The 15,627-nt window shown below is 39.8% G+C and overlaps 1 protein-coding gene across 2 annotated transcripts; it reads left to right on the forward strand.

Annotated features, from left to right (window-relative positions):
• The first annotated feature begins 307 nt into the window (after positions 1-307).
• Positions 308-13,580, forward strand: LOC133044798 (dihydrodiol dehydrogenase 3-like). 2 transcript variants are annotated; one of them, XM_061126548.1, is made up of 10 exons: positions 308-456; positions 1,473-1,666; positions 4,672-4,839; positions 5,126-5,242; positions 6,476-6,553; positions 6,974-7,096; positions 7,906-8,015; positions 8,860-9,025; positions 10,880-10,962; positions 13,296-13,580. In XM_061126548.1, the coding sequence occupies exons 2-10, from the start codon at positions 1,583-1,585 to the stop codon at positions 13,336-13,338; spliced, it is 972 nt and encodes a 323-aa protein (XP_060982531.1). In that variant the 5' UTR covers positions 308-456; positions 1,473-1,582; the 3' UTR covers positions 13,339-13,580. The 2 variants fall into 2 exon arrangements, with proteins under 2 accessions (XP_060982531.1, XP_060982530.1); XM_061126547.1 differs by having other exon boundaries at positions 312-561.
• Positions 13,581-15,627: the final 2,047 nt, after the last annotated feature.

A 15,627-nucleotide genomic window follows, 5' to 3' on the forward strand; every position in this document is an offset into this window, starting at 1 on the left:
GTGTGTGTTCCTGTGTGTGTTTGTGTTCATCATTGGGTACTTGAAACAGCAGGTAAAAATTCCCTCTTGGCAGATTTGTATCTTGTCATGACTTTTCTTCATTAGTTTGCTCATCATGCTCCCAGTCCTGGGATAAGCCCGACAGGAAAGCTAAGGGGTCTCAGTAATTTCTGAGTCATCATCGTGCCTGACCCGAGAATCGCTTTCTTATTCCAGTAAATTTATGACTGTTTTTTGAATGCCCTATGTCCCCCAAAGCCACACCCTAGTTCTATTCAGGGTTTTATTAATACATGGTCTAGTCAAAGTCTCCACCTTTATTCCTTTGTCGTTGAGTCCCTGTATATGTATGTGTATATATATATTCCTCCTGTAATTGTAATAGCCACTGCAGCTGCTCTTCAGTTTAAGTTTAGAATTTAGTGGAACAGACATCAGTCTCCAGACAGTCCCCAGGTAGGTTCGAACATTGCACATAAGATTTTCTCCTATCATTCTGGTTTGAGGGAGGCAACTGGAACTGATCAAGACTGCACTGCCCCAGGCAGCAGGGGGGTACAGGTGAGTAATACACGATGAAATTTTCTGTCATTCTGTTCTGGATTTTTCCTAGTTGCCTGTTGACTGTTTTTGCTATAGATCTTTGTTTGACTGTTTTCCAGAGCTCCTAAGAGGTTTTTCAGCTGCCTTCTCTTTCTTTTCTTGTCTTTCCAAGGGAGACTTCCCTCCTCCCATCTCACCATTTTGCTGACATCACTGCACATGTTAAATTTTGTTTGTCTTCACAATATCCCTGTCTCTAAGTGCATCACAATTTCCATTACTCTTTCCAAATTTGTTGTATTTTAATTTGTTTATGGGTTTTTCTTTTGTGAATAATGTGGAACAGTTAGTAAATTATGTAAAATATATGTCAGTTACATTATAAGAGTACTATTAGAGTTATATAACTAAGCACAATATATGAACACTCAGAGTCTCTGGGCACACTGCACATGATATCCTAAAACTATTAATAATTAACTTCCAATAAGCACTTTGCCAAAATGTCTGGTTTACATATCATATTCAGGATTTCACCAGTCAGGTCTGTAAAGCATAATAATTTTGCTGGTGGAAAATGTCAAAAGGTAAATTTATTCTCATTTGAAGTTTTGATTCTTTATTAAAGGATAACATTTTCAAAAATGCTTATTAAACACTTTCAGATTATGTGATCTGTATATGTGTGTATGTTTGTGCTATAAGACCGTTGTTTCAACTGATGTTTGATTTAGATTGGCTTTGTAATAGAAAAATAAAAAGTATTCCTTTTGTGGAAGTTTCTAGTCTAAAATATGATCTATAATTGTTCAGCACATATCATCATTATATAATAGTGTTTTACTGCTAAAAAGAAGAGCAAACAGGTTAACTGATTTCAATCCTGTTCTTACTCAATGGGAACTGATTTAATCATGCTCCTCCTACAGTATATCTGCTAACATTGGATGGTGCAGCTGGGGTGTTACCTTCCTGTTATTCCTAACCTGTGAAGGAAGAGGAAAAATATCAGTCTGCTTACTCCAAGGAGAAATAGGCAATGGATTCCAAAAGTCAGAGAGTGAAACTTAATGATGGCTACTTTATTCCTGTCCTGGGATTTGGAACCTATGCACCTCCAGAGGTAACAGTAGTGGTTGTGGGTTGAGATATAAATAGTACTGGATGTAACATGAGTGAAAGGGACTTGGGTTGTCAAGCACTGAGCTCCTGTGTGACTCTGGGAGGATCACATTGTTCCACTAACCAGGCCAGAACCATGCTCTATGAAAGAGGAGAGAGAGTCTTCACTCTGCATCAGGGTATGAAACTGTGCTCACCTGTAGATTACTCTGGGTCTGGGTTCCCCTCCAGTTTCCATCTCTTTCCCAGCTTGACAGAAGAGGTGAGACTCGGCTGTCAAGATCACTGACTGTCAGCTGCTTTCCTTTGTGGGTGACTGCAGTTGCACGGTTTCTCTGTACATTTTATTAGTTCAAGAACTCTTTCCTGCTTCCAATAAGACATGACCCGGAGAAGTATTTGAGGTGGAAGTTCCTGAAGATGAGGTGACTGAAAACTAATGGGAGAGAATTGCTTTTCTACTGTGGGATACCTGCTTGGTGCCAGGCAAGAAACACTTCAGCTGTGTTTTGCCCTGTGCTTCTGTTTCTGCTTGGAAACTTCTTCTGATGGGAACCATAGTATCACTAGAGGGGATAAGATACAATCTTACAGGCCAGGTTTTGTAATGTATCCTGGGGTTTTGTAATGTGTTTTTATTAAAGTATGGTCTACAGTGCTTGGTCATAAGAGGGGCTAGTGGACAAGTCTCTAGACTGCAAGCCAGAAAGTTTGCTGTCTATCTTGTCTTTAGATGTGACAAGGGACTGGACTTATACTTTGAGGCTCACTATTCTAATTTATAAAATGCAAAAATTATTAAGAGACACTTTGCAGATAGAAGACAGAACTTGTTTACTTCATAGAGCACATTGGGTTGAGGAGAGGAAAGGGACAGGGCTGTTACTGAAGCTCATGGGCTCATTCCCAGGTACATCCCTGAAAGTGAACATCACTCAGTCATGTCCGACTCTTTGCGATCCCATGTCCATGGAATTCTCCAGGCCAGAAAACTGGAGTGGGTAGCCTTTCCCTTCTCCAGGGGATCTTCCTATTCCAGGGATCGAACCCAGGTTTCCTGCATTGCAAGCGGATTCTGTACCATCTGAACCACAAGGGAAGCCCATCCCCAAATGTCCATGCATTTAAGAAAAATCAGAACTAGACCCAGCAGAAGTCTGTTACACCAATTATCTATCTCCTTGAAATGGGAAAGATTCTGAATCACATAAAAAGAAATGGAATATCATTGAGCATTAAAGACAAAGTTAATCCATTTGCAATCACACAGAAGAAACATAAGCTAAGTTAAGTAAGCCAGAAATAGAAAGACAAATATTGCATGATCTCTTTGTAGGTGGAATCTAAAATAGTGGTACTTGTAGAAGAGAGAGTAGAGATATGGTGACCAGAAGCTGGTTACAAGACTGGGAAAAATGGAAGATGTTGGTCAAGGGTACAACCTTCTGTTATAAGATGCACAATTTGGAGGCCTGATGTACAGCAAGTTGACTATAGTTAGAAATAATGGGCTATATCTTGAGATTTTGTAGAGACTAGATTTGTATCTTCTTACAAGCACCTCCAAAATGTAGCTATGTGAGGTGGTGCTTCTGTTAACTAGCTTGCTTGTGGTAATTATTAACAATGGATACTTATATGAGTAAATACAATCCTGAGAAATGCCAGGCTGGATGAAGCTCAAGCTGGAATCAAGATTGCCGTGAGAAATATCAGTAACCTCAGATATGCCAATGACACCACCATAATGGCAGAAAGTGAAGAGAAATTAAACAGCCTCTTGATGAAGGTGAAAGTGGAGAGTGAAAAACCTGGCTTACAACTCCACATTTGAAAAACTATGATCATGGCATCCTGTCCCATAACTTTATGGCAAATAGATGGGGAAATAATGGAAACAGTGCCAGACTCTTATCTTTTTTTGTCTCCAAAATCACTGTGAATGGTGTGTAGCCAGGAAATTAAAAGACACTTGCTCCTTGGAAGAAAAGCTATAACAAACTTGGACAGTGTATTAAAAAGCAGAGACATTACTTTGCCCACAGAGGTATATATTGTCAAAGCTATGGGTTTTCCAGTAGTCATGTTCATGTGTGGATGTACATGCTGGACCATAAAGAAGGCTATGCACCAAAGAATTGATGCATTTGAACAGTAACATTGGAGAAGACTCTTGAGAGTCTCTTGGATAGCCAGTAGATCAAACTAGTCAATCCTAAAGGAAATCAACCCTAAATATTCCTTGGAATGACTGATGCTAAAGCTGAAGCTCCAATACTTTGGCTACTTGATGCTAGTGACAACTCATGGCAAAACACCCTGATTCTGGGAAAGACTTAGAGCAAGAGGAGAAGGAGGGGACAGAGGATGAGATGGTTTGATGGTATCATTGGCTCAAAAGACATGAGTTTGAGCAAACTCTGGGAGATGGTGAAGAACAGGGAAACCTGGAGTGCTGCTGTCCACAGGGTTGCAAAGAGTCAGACATGACTGAGCAAGTGAATAACAAGAACAACTTATATGAGAACATCACATTGTACACCTTGAAAAGATAGGTTTTTTTTTTTTTTTTTTTTTTGGGGGGGGGTGTATTCTGTGTGGCTTCACTGGTAGATAGAAGTCTCAGAAGCTTTCACCTTGGTTCTTGCCAAGCACCTTGTAACTTTGCTCATTTTGCTTCAAACACCTCACATTATAAATCATATTCATGACTACAACATTTTGTTGAGTCCTTTGGGTTCTTTCATTAAATCACTGAACCTAAAGGTGGTTTTGCTGTCCTCTGATGCCAGCAATCAGCCACTGGTCACCTGAAGTTGAAGGGTTCCTGGGTAGTGTTCATTTAATTACTTATTAGGAATGTTAAGGGAAACTGTCATGGGTTCATCACTACACATACAGAAGTAACCAAAGACACAGAAAAAGGTTGATTCTTGGGAAGATCAAAGCTTGTGCCTAGCAATATCTTATGTGGATATTCAACTTCTACCTTTGTTGCTTTTGTAGGTTGCTAAGAGGGAAGCTCTGGAATTCACCCCATTCGCTATAGAGGTTGGGTTCCGCCATATTGACTGTGCTCATGCCTACCAAAATGAAGAGGAGATTGGCCAGGCCATTCGAAGCAAGATTGCAGATGGCACTGTGAAGAGAGAAGACATATTCTGCACCTCAAAGGTACTGTGTGGGTTGTGTGTGTGCACATGTGCAAGTGATTGTGCCCAGATGACAATTACATAATAGGATCCTTTGGTGAAGAGTTGTTTGGGAACTATGCTTATTGGTAAATTCCTAAAGTATTAGAGCTCCCTGGTGGTTCAGTGTTTAAGACTTGGTGCTTTACTGCCATGAGCCGGGATTCCATCCTTGGTAGAGGAAGTTATATCCCACAAGCCTCAAAAAAAAAAAAAAAAAAATTGCCTAGTGTATTATTAATGCAACTTTCATTCTTTAACCTCTGCAGCTTTGGTTAACTTCCCTTCGACCAGAGTTGGTCCGACCAGCCTTGGAAAAGTCACTGAAAAATCTTCAACTGGACTATGTAGATCTCTATATTATCCATTTTCCGCTGGCTCTGAAGGTTAGAAATTTGTGTGATCACATCAATGTTACATCTTGTGTTAGACTGTGTATCAACTTGCATGGATAGTTGAATAAAGATTTTTCTTAGTAGGTTGAAAAGATGATTACACTAGAGTAGAATCCCCCAAATAATCCTTTGTGATTTTTTTACTGAGTTTTTTGAAAGGAGTTAATAATCTGAGGCTCTGCCTGAAAAATTAAAGGAAATAGAAATAAGCCAGTTCTGCACACAGTCCTTGTTATGACTTCTGAGTGTCTGGGGATTTCATGAGCCAAGAGTTTGGTGCATCCATGGTGAGCATGACACTGCCTTACATTGAACATGATGAGTTAATCTTGTTTTTCACTCTTTCAAGTTGAGCAAATTTGGTGGTGCTTCCTCTGGGTGAGTCAAATCTCTTAACTGTATAGGAAGTTGGGAGACATTGCCTACACTCTTGCCTGTCTTCATGATGAGTTTTGTAGAATGCTCTTAGCCATTAAGAATGGTGGTTTACTTAGAACTATGGATTTCAAGTTACAGAAATAAACTCAAGCCATCTAATGCAAAATAGCTTAGAGGACTATGTAGATTGCAAGTCCCAGACACAGAGAGTTTTGAGGATTTGTAGCAGTGTTCAGAAATGTCTCCTTTTTTCTATCCCTTATCAGGACACTAATCATGATTTACTTTATTTTTTACTGAACATTTTCCATTGGTGGCAAATATGACTTTGGGGCAGTTTGAGGCTCATGGTCATGAATATTTGAGAGCATGTGTGGATCGTCCACATTCCATATCCACCTAAAGATAGCCTTGCAGTTCACATGTCTGCCCTAGGACACCTGATGCTCAGAGGGAAGAGAAAGTCTGATATCTAGCCGTATGAAGACTGCAATTTTTATTCTGGAAATTATGTCATGTAACTTACTGCCATTCCCAGCCCAAAAAGGCATTTCAAAATAGGCAAATACAAGGAGCAGATAAAATTCAGAGAAGTCACTGTGAGTCCCTTTTAGGACCTAGAAAAATTGTATTTATTACAATATATATTGAGTGTAAGAGATTGGAATAAGCCTCCTTCCTAAAGGTATTGCTGACAACTCCATATATGCAAATCACTTTACAAATATTAATATTTAGAAATTTGTAAACCTACCTGATGGAGGTTTAATCCCTGGTGCCAGGCAGCCTTGGTAAATGCAGAGAAATTATTTTGTGACATGTCTAAAATGACTGCTTCTATTCCAGCCAGGGGAGGAATTATACCCAAAAGATGAAAATGGAAAACTGATATTTGACTCATTGGATCTCTGTTGTACATGGGAGGTGAGTCTGGGGAGGAGAGAACCAGGGAAGGAGCCAGGAGAGGGGGAACCTCCTTCATTTCTTCCACCTGTGAGAATGGGCTGTGCAGTTCAGACTCAGCAGTTCAAGAATCTAAGGGCAGGGATGCTGGGGTTGTGGGGAGGAAACCATTGCTGAAATGTTCACAGAGAGGAATGGAGGAGGAGAATTTGGTACAGTGTAGACAGGTATCTTTTTCCTTCCATGTGATATATCTTCTCTGGAGTTTTTCTAAGGCGGGGTCAGTAGTTTCTCTTTTTATATCATGACCTTCTTCCCAATTTTTCTTCTTGATAGTCAAGGGTAATTCTTGATAGATGAGTATGATTACTGATGTTTCTCAGCATTTATTCTTATTCTATTGCCCATTCCAAGTGACTGATCACCACCCCTCCCTCCCAGGCCCTGGAGAAGTGTAAGGACGCAGGGCTGACCAAGTCCATCGGGGTGTCCAACTTCAACCACAAGCAGCTGGAGAAGATCCTGAACAAGCCGGGGCTAAAGTACAAGCCTGTCTGCAACCAGGTGAGCAGATCAGCTCCTCTCCCTCCTGCTCTTCACAACCTCCTTCTTGCACTGGAGCCTGATGTCTGTCTGTCCTCCCCTCAAGTTCATCTGACCTTTGTGGACAGAGGATTCTAGAATGCAGAGCCTCTGTCTGGACAGTGTGAATAGAATCCATATCAGTATCTCTGTTTACGAAAGTCTGGGTGGAACAGGTGGGATGCCTTCCTTCTAAACTGTGGTTAGAACCCAGAACTAGAGGAAGGAGGCGTTTCCTTGAGATGAAAGGATGACCAGATGGAGGGCAATGTGCCCTGAAGAGAATTGCACACAAGAAGGAAGACGATGAAAACATGGAATCAGAAATAAATTAATGAAGAGTCAAAACAGTTGAGATGGATTTTAAGGATTTGTGTGGGGTTCTGATGTCTGAATTCTTGGTCTTGTTGTCTCAGCATTTATGAATCTTAAACAGGGAGCATAGTTCAGAAAAATTTGTTGCAGGTGATGAAAATCATCCAGGTTAGAGGGTGAAGTTAAAGGCTCAAGGTGATACTAGTAATTTATGAAATATTTACTCAGGAACATCTACTCAAATATATAGCACAGCTTTTGATTACTCAATCTTGGACTGGTTCTCCCATCCATGTCTATTATAAAATACCTGTATAAATATACTTGTCTCTGTTTTTCTGTTGATGTTGACATTTCCAGTTTTCGTTTAATGTTCTAGTCTTTCCTTTAGCCTTTGAAAACTTTTAGTCTTTCTCTGTCATATTAATATTGCCTTTGCATATAATCTGACACTCTTCTGTTTGGGCATTCTACAGGTGGAATGTCACCCTTATCTTAATCAGAGCAAACTGTTGGATTTCTGCAAGTCACATGAAATTGTTCTTGTTGCCTATGCTGCTCTGGGATCCCAACGAGTAAAAGAATGGTATTGAATCCTAATGAAGACAACTGGGAGTTTCCCTGAAATTCAAGTTTTGATGAAATAATTTAAATAACACAGTACTCAGATAACTCTCATTGGCAGAGGGGAGAGAGTGGTGGGATTAAATGAATCCTTCTCTTTTATCTTCCCATCGCCCAGGCAATTTTTCTACATTGTATTATCTTGTAGACTCATCAATGTCTGCATTGAAATCTATATATAATCCCCCAGATGAGACCAGAGACACAAGCTGATGTCATGATTTACTTATTAACTATTAGCTAAGGAACACATTTGTAAAAATAGATGTTGCAAGCCTCCCTTAACTTATATCTAAAAATTGGGATAATATGTAACTGCTCAGTATATCATGATAGAAAAAATTTCAATTTGAAGCATTTCTGTGAACATCCTAGAAAAATAATGACAAAACTACTAAATTTTTATCAATACCTTAAAAAGTGAAATTAAAAAAAAATTCCCGGGCTTTCCCTACTGTTTCTCTATTCATGCCCTTGATTGCAGAAGAAAAACAACCCCTGAGAATTAAAGAAAATAACCCACAATTTGGCATTCTGGTCTCAACTCAATAATACATCTGAATCACCTGCAGAGCTCTGTAAACACAGAATGGGGAGTGACACAGCTGAGGTTCTGACTCAGTTTGTCTTCAGCTCAGCCATGTAATTTGTATTTCTAATAAGATCCCAAGTGATGCTGATGCTGCCGGTCCCTGGACCACACTTTGGGAAGTACTGGTCTAGAGTGGACCTAATTGATCTGTTTGAGAAGCCTCCTTAGAAACTGCGTAGTCTAAGCTCCTCAGCATTTCTGAAATCCCTTTCAGGGTGAACCCAAACCACCCCGTTCTCCTGGAGGATCCGGTTCTCTCTGCCATTGCCCAAAAGCACAAAAAAACGGCAGCTCTGGTTGCCCTTCGCTACCAGATACAACGTGGGATTGTGGTTCTGGCCAAGGGTAACAACAAGAAGTGGATCAAAGAGAACATACAGGTGATGAGCAAGGCTGTGGGCAGAGGGTTCCTAAGGAAAATATCTTAGTTTCTCTGTTCTCAATTGATAAAACTGAATCATGTGATTTTTCTTAGACTGTTTGAACTGTTCTAACAAAACACCACAGGCTGAGTGGCTGTGAAAATATTAAATTTGTTTCTCACAGTTGTGAAGCTATAGATCTGAGATCAGCGTACCTGTGTGGTTGGGTGAGGGCTCTCCTCCAGGTCACAGGCTTCTCCTTGTATCTTTACGTGTTGGAGGGGGAAAAGAGCACTCCCAAGTCTCTTATGTGAATATGATATTCTTGAAATCTCATTTGTGAGGGCTCTGCCATCATGACCTAATCCTCCTTCAAAGTCTCCATTTTTAACACCATAACATGTGAATTTGGGGGCACAAAAATTATGGCAGCGATCTTTAACTTCCAAATCATTGTGGTTTTATTTTGTATTTCCCTGAATACTCATAGGTTTTCATCTTCATACATTTAATCTTTTTGAGTTTCTGTCTTTGTGAAGTTCCTCTTCAAGACTTTGTCCACTTTAACTAGGTTGTTTCTCTTTTGATTTATTTGTAGGAGACCATTATTGTACCCTTAGCTGTACAGGAAACTCTCCCCAGTTTCAGAATTTAATGCGGAGTTCATTTATGTAATTCTGAATCTGTGGTTTGAAAATCAGCCTGCACTCAGCTAAGCTGTTGGCCTCTAGGGCTGGGCTCTTTTTTTTGAGTTCAGTGCTGAGCAGCTTGGCAGTTCTGCTTTAGCAGGTGGATGTGGCTCTTGTCAGAGGAGCCTGCAGACTTCTCTGCATAGTTTTTATTGGCTAGAATAAGACAACTAACCTAGTCTTCTTTTCAGCACAGTGATATGATTCTCAGTTAGTGAGTAGGGAAAAAAATCTCTTCCTTTGGGGTCACAAAGCATTGGACAAACTAAGTGACTGAATAACAAAAACAACTGTCCATGTTTTCCACAGATTATCACTGTCAACTCTGTCACATATCAAGTGTCCATAAGTACATTTCTGCCCACTCTTTTCTGTTTAACTATTTCTCTACTGTGTTACTGAAGTAAAAAATAAATTTTGTTTTTTGATATGGTACTTTCTTCTATTTTAAAGATGTCTTGGCTGCTTTTGACTAGCTCTTCTCTTATTTAAAATTTAGTATCACTATATCAACTTCCACAACAGAATATGTGTTTAAGTCTTTGGTTCACGTTGCACTGAAACAAGAGATCACTTCAGAGAAAATGAATTTCTTTACAAAATTGAGCTTTCCATTTCATTGTTATGACATGAATTTTTAATAATTTGTTGTTCCTTAATGTTTAAATACTTCTCATAACTTTCTCCAGGATGGTATATACATAAAGTTTCTTTTAGATTCAATCATAGATAATGAGTAGTTTGATATCAGATTCCTGAACAGACTTTCTCAGGGGAGCCTCCTCCCCACATTGCTCAGCTGAATGCTGTCACCCTTAGGGTATGCTGGGGAGAGGCAATCAGTCTAATGTCAACTCAGGTTCAGGTATCAAGGCAGGAGCGTCTAAGAGCAGTGTGTTTGGAAAAAATGATTTTAGATTTCTTGTTTTCTGTCACAAGTGATTCACTTAGAAAGATAAGGGACTGATGTGCTGTAATGTTTGTGAGGTGGACAGAGAAGAAGGTGTGGGAAGGAGAGGTGAAAACGCAGCAGAGGGTCCCAGGCTTGTTCATCTGGAAACTGAAGACAGACATGGCTTCCCTGTCCCCTCTTTCTGTCTCCATCCAGCTGGAAAGTCCTTCAGTGCCCAGAGGGAGGCTGGCTCCTTGGGGTAGAGGTAATGTGATTCTTCTTTCCTTCCAGGTGTTTGACTTTGAACTGACTCCAGAAGACATGAAAGCAATCGATGGCCTCAACAGAAATATAAGATATTATGAATTTCACTAGTAAGTGACTTGCTGATGCTTCCCACAAAAACCGTTTTCTGTAGCAGGCAGGTCAGCAGGAGAGCTTAGCTTTTTAAAAGCTTAATTCTAGGAAAACAGTGCTGATTTCTAGAGTAGGAATAAACCAGGGGCTTCCTGCAGACCTCAGACCAGAGGTTTCCTCCAGGACTCTGTCTCTGACCAAAAGAAATGTGATGGGGCCCAGGCCAGCCCATCAATAAAATCACATGAGTTCACATCTTGGTGAATTCACTACTTTGTGCCCCTAATCCCTGTGCCTGGTGTACCTCCTCTTAAGGCTGAGGGACCCAGGAAACCCAGAGGGCGCAGTCCCTGCAGCCCTGTATTCTTTCAGGGTCCTGGGAACATGTTTAATCTCTATTTCTTTCTACATCCGTGGAAAATTATTATATTAATAATAACTGTATAATAATGAATCCATCATGAATTGCATTCAAGTTTTGTTATTGTTACTTAGTCACTCAGTCATTTCCAACTCTTGGTACCCCATGGACTGTAGCCCACCAGACTCCTCTGTCCCTGGGATTTCCCAGGCAAGAAAACTGAAGTGAGTTGCCATTTCCTTCTTCAGGGGATCTTGCTGGCTCAGGGATCAAACCCATGTCTTCTGCTTTGCAGGTGGATCCTTTACCACTGAGCCACCTAGGAAGCCTGCAATGATGTTAACCCCAACACAACTATAAAATGTATTGTAGATGTTTTTTATGGAGGAGGGTCCTAGAGAGGCCAACATCCATCAGTGCTACTATGTCACATGGGCCTGCCTTCACCCTGTCCCCTAAGTGTCTGGTGGACATTCTCCCTTATGGGCATTTCTTCACCAAGACACCATCTGCTTCCTACAAATTGATCTCTTCACTGCCCTTTCTTCCCTATTACAACTTCCATGTCTTCATCCTTGTTATCTCACAAAACTGATTTACAAGTAGATCATGAGCTTAACTGACCTCCAGTGAGTGACTGCTTAGCAGGACACACTCAGGTAAGATTGTCTGGGTCTCTCTGGTTTCTTGAGTCAAGACTCACACCAGTGTTGTATTTGTCCATCAGGGGTCCATCCCCTGGGGAGCCCCTACCCTCTTGACTTTGACTTAGTCACTAACATTGAATTCCAGCTGCCCAATTACTGCAGGAAGATGTCAGTATTGAAGGCAAAGAGGGCTAATCAACCAGGGAGATGTTGGAAGGGAGTTTAGAGAGAAGGGAATACAAATTATTGGTGAAACAAAGATTTTATTTCCAGTGAAAGATTTCAAAACTCTCCCTATTGTTTTTATAGCTATCATGCTTCTGATAAAAGACATGATAATTGAATAAAAGGTGGATAGATACTTTTCTGTACTCTGTTGTGGGCTCGGGTAATGACCTGAGCCAGGCTTCTGGTACTTGGAATTGCTCAGAATGCACTCTTTAATGAATCAAATTGAAAAAGACATACATTGACATGAATCAGCTGTGGATCCACATGTGTTCCCCATCCTGATCCCCCCTCCCACCTCCCTCTCCACCTCATCCCTCTGGGTCTTCCCAGTGCACCAGGCCGGAGCAGTTGTCTCATGCATCCAACCTGGGCTGATGATCTGTTTCACCCTAGATAATATACATGTTTCAATGCTGTTCTCTCGAAACATCCCACCCTTGCCTTCTCCCACAGAGTCCTATGTATGACAAAAACCACTACAATATTGTAAAGTAATTAGCCTCCAACTAATAAAAATAAATGCAAAAAAAGAAAAAGACAAATTCTGAAAGAAAAGTAGAAACATAGGAAAAGTGAAAAAAGCAGTAATAGTAATTACTGCATAACCAATATTTGACTAAATTAAAAAGGTAATAATCCCACTTTGAACTGTATGATTATTCAAGTGCACATGGTAGCTCTCCTTTAGATGACAAAGTCCTTTATGGAGGTGCTCTGTATTTTTGGAGTGCTCAGTATTTGCTTATCCATGGATGTGTGGAAAAGGGCACCTAATTTGTTCACTGTGCACCTTTTCATCAACTAGGGATCAAAGAAGTTCTACCTGTGTCTGAAATGACCTCCACAGTTAGCCCTAAGTCTGGTGCTCTCATATAAATTGTAACCTGGGTCAAGCTACCTGTCACTGTGGCGTGAATATTACACATGAATGTTGGGACTGGATGTGCAGGTGCCGTGTACACATGGAGCAGGCACCTGCATGTGTGCTTGTCAGGGGAGAAAGAGGGACGTGTTTATATATTTAGACAAATATATCCTGACTGCATCTATTGAGTAGCAGTTTTTGACAACATGACAGATTTAATAAGTTAATCCTCCTCCTCTCTTTCAGTGGTGTTGATCATCCCGGCTATCCATATTCTGAAGAATATTGACTCTCAGCTCTCACTGTGGTTCTTTGAGAATTACTTGCTTCTAGGACTATGAAGAGGATTTTTGTACTTGGTGGAGGTGCTTAAATGAAGTATCTGAATGTTTGAAAATTTGCCTTTCCTTTAAAAAAATAAACAGTTTATGAAACAATAAAGACTTCAAAGTAAGAATACATTTTTTGTGATAGTTAAACAATGCAAATTATAGACAGTTTGGAAAGTTGAAAGGAAATGATAGAGAATAAAGATTAACCCATTTAATAATACTTAAATTTGGTGCCTTTTCCTTATGATTTTCCTGTAGAAATGTGTGTGTGTTTTCATTTACAAAGAGAAAAGATCTTCAATTACAGGTTTTCTACTTATTTTTAACTTAGCATAATTATGTTGGTAAAATAAAAATATGACTTAAAAATCCAGTATTTTATTTTGCTTACTATAAAGCAGTATAACTTATTCTTTTATTTAATTTCTTAATTTTTTGCCCATGCTTAGCATTTTATGAATTTTTATATATTTTTCCATCAATTCATTCATTGTCATTCACTCATTAATTCAGCAAAACTTTATTGAATATTCTTTAGTAACACATGGTATTATCAATAAATATCAATTAAAATGAGAAATTCTTGAGTTGATAGCCTACTGGAGGCTAAGACTGTGACTGAAATTAGGAGGACTTAGCTGTTAGAAATGAGTAAGTGCCTATAAGAGATAATTCTGCACAATCTCTCTCATTTCTGTACATCTGTTAGGCAGAGACACTGACTACACTTCATCCCACACAACTTTTCATTTGTATAAGAAACAGCTTTGCAATATAGAGACAGTGGCTCCATTCATTACTCTGGAACAAAAAATACTAAGTTCAAGAAGGACATGTGTTATGTAACATTTAAGGGACAGCAAGTTGGCTGACATTACTTTACCAACAAAGGTCCATCTAGTCAAAGCTATGGTTTTTCTGGTAGTCATATATGGATGTGAGAGTTGGACTATAAAGAAAGCTGAGCACTGAAGAATTGATGCTTTTGAACTGTGGTGTTGGAGAAGACTCTTGAGAGTCCCTTGGACTGCAAGGAAATCCAATCAGTCAATCCTAAAGGAAATTAGTCCAGAATATTCATTGGAAGGACTGATGCTGAAGCTGAAACTCCAATACTTTGGCCACCTGATGTGAAGAACTGACTTATTTGAAAAGACCCTGATGCTGGGAAGGATTGAAGGTGAGAGGAGAAGGGGACGACAGAGGATGAGATGGTTGGATGGAATCACCAACTTGATGGATATGAGTTTGAGTAAACTCCGGGAGTTGGTGTTGGACAGGAAAGCCTGGCATGCTGCAGTCCATGGGGTTGCAAAGAGTCGGACACGACTGAGTGACTGAACTGAACTGAAGTTGGCTGATGTGGGTGAAGCTTAGTGAGGTGCAGAGACAGAAGCTGAAGATAAGCCAGAGAGTGGCGCCATGGGATTTCTGTCAAGGGGTTTTGAAAAGACTTTACTCTGAGGGAAATGGAGAATGGTATTTTGGGTTCTGAGCAGAGTAGTTACATAAATAGACATGCTTCAAAAAAAAAAAAAAAAAAATTACCCTTGTTGTTATTTTGAGGAGAAAAAGAGAAAAAAGAGCCCTCTTTTAGGACTCTACAACAATCTAGGTGAGAGATGATGTTGGCTTGGACCACAGAAGTAACAATAAGTGTGGTCAAAGAGGGATAAATTTTAAGGGCTGCATCAAGTAGATTGTCTAACATATTGGACGTAAAGTGAAAGGAAAAGAGGAATCAAAGCCGACTCACAATGCTTGTGCTTAAGGGATAGGAAAAGGAGATGCCATTTTCTCAGATGGAGACAATGTGGGGGAGCACATTTTTGTGGGAAGATTCAGTTCAGTTTCAGTTCAGTCGCTCAGTCAAAAGATTAGGAGTTCAATTATAGACATGTATCTTTGAGATGCCTTTAGTTATCCAAGTGAAGATGCATGCATATAGTTGGACATAGAAGTCTATTAGAGAAAAGGTTTAGGTAAAATATTTTTATTTGTGGTTTCTCAAATTTAGCTGCCACTTAAAGCATGAAACTAGAAAATCTGAGGTAATATGGTATACACTGAGTGAGTGTAGACAGGGACATCAAGCTTCATGAGAACCCAGCATTGAGAAGTTAGTTTTCTCTTAAAAAAAAAAATGTGGAGGAACCAGCAGAAGAGAAAGAGAAGAAGCTAGTGAGGTAGGAGGGACTGTTCTTAGAAAGCTCGTGAAGTAAATGATTGGAGGAGAAAAGAATCCA

Source organism: Dama dama, chromosome 23 (assembly GCF_033118175.1).
Source record: "Dama dama isolate Ldn47 chromosome 23, ASM3311817v1, whole genome shotgun sequence".
Classification (NCBI taxonomy): Eukaryota; Metazoa; Chordata; class Mammalia; order Artiodactyla; family Cervidae; genus Dama; species Dama dama.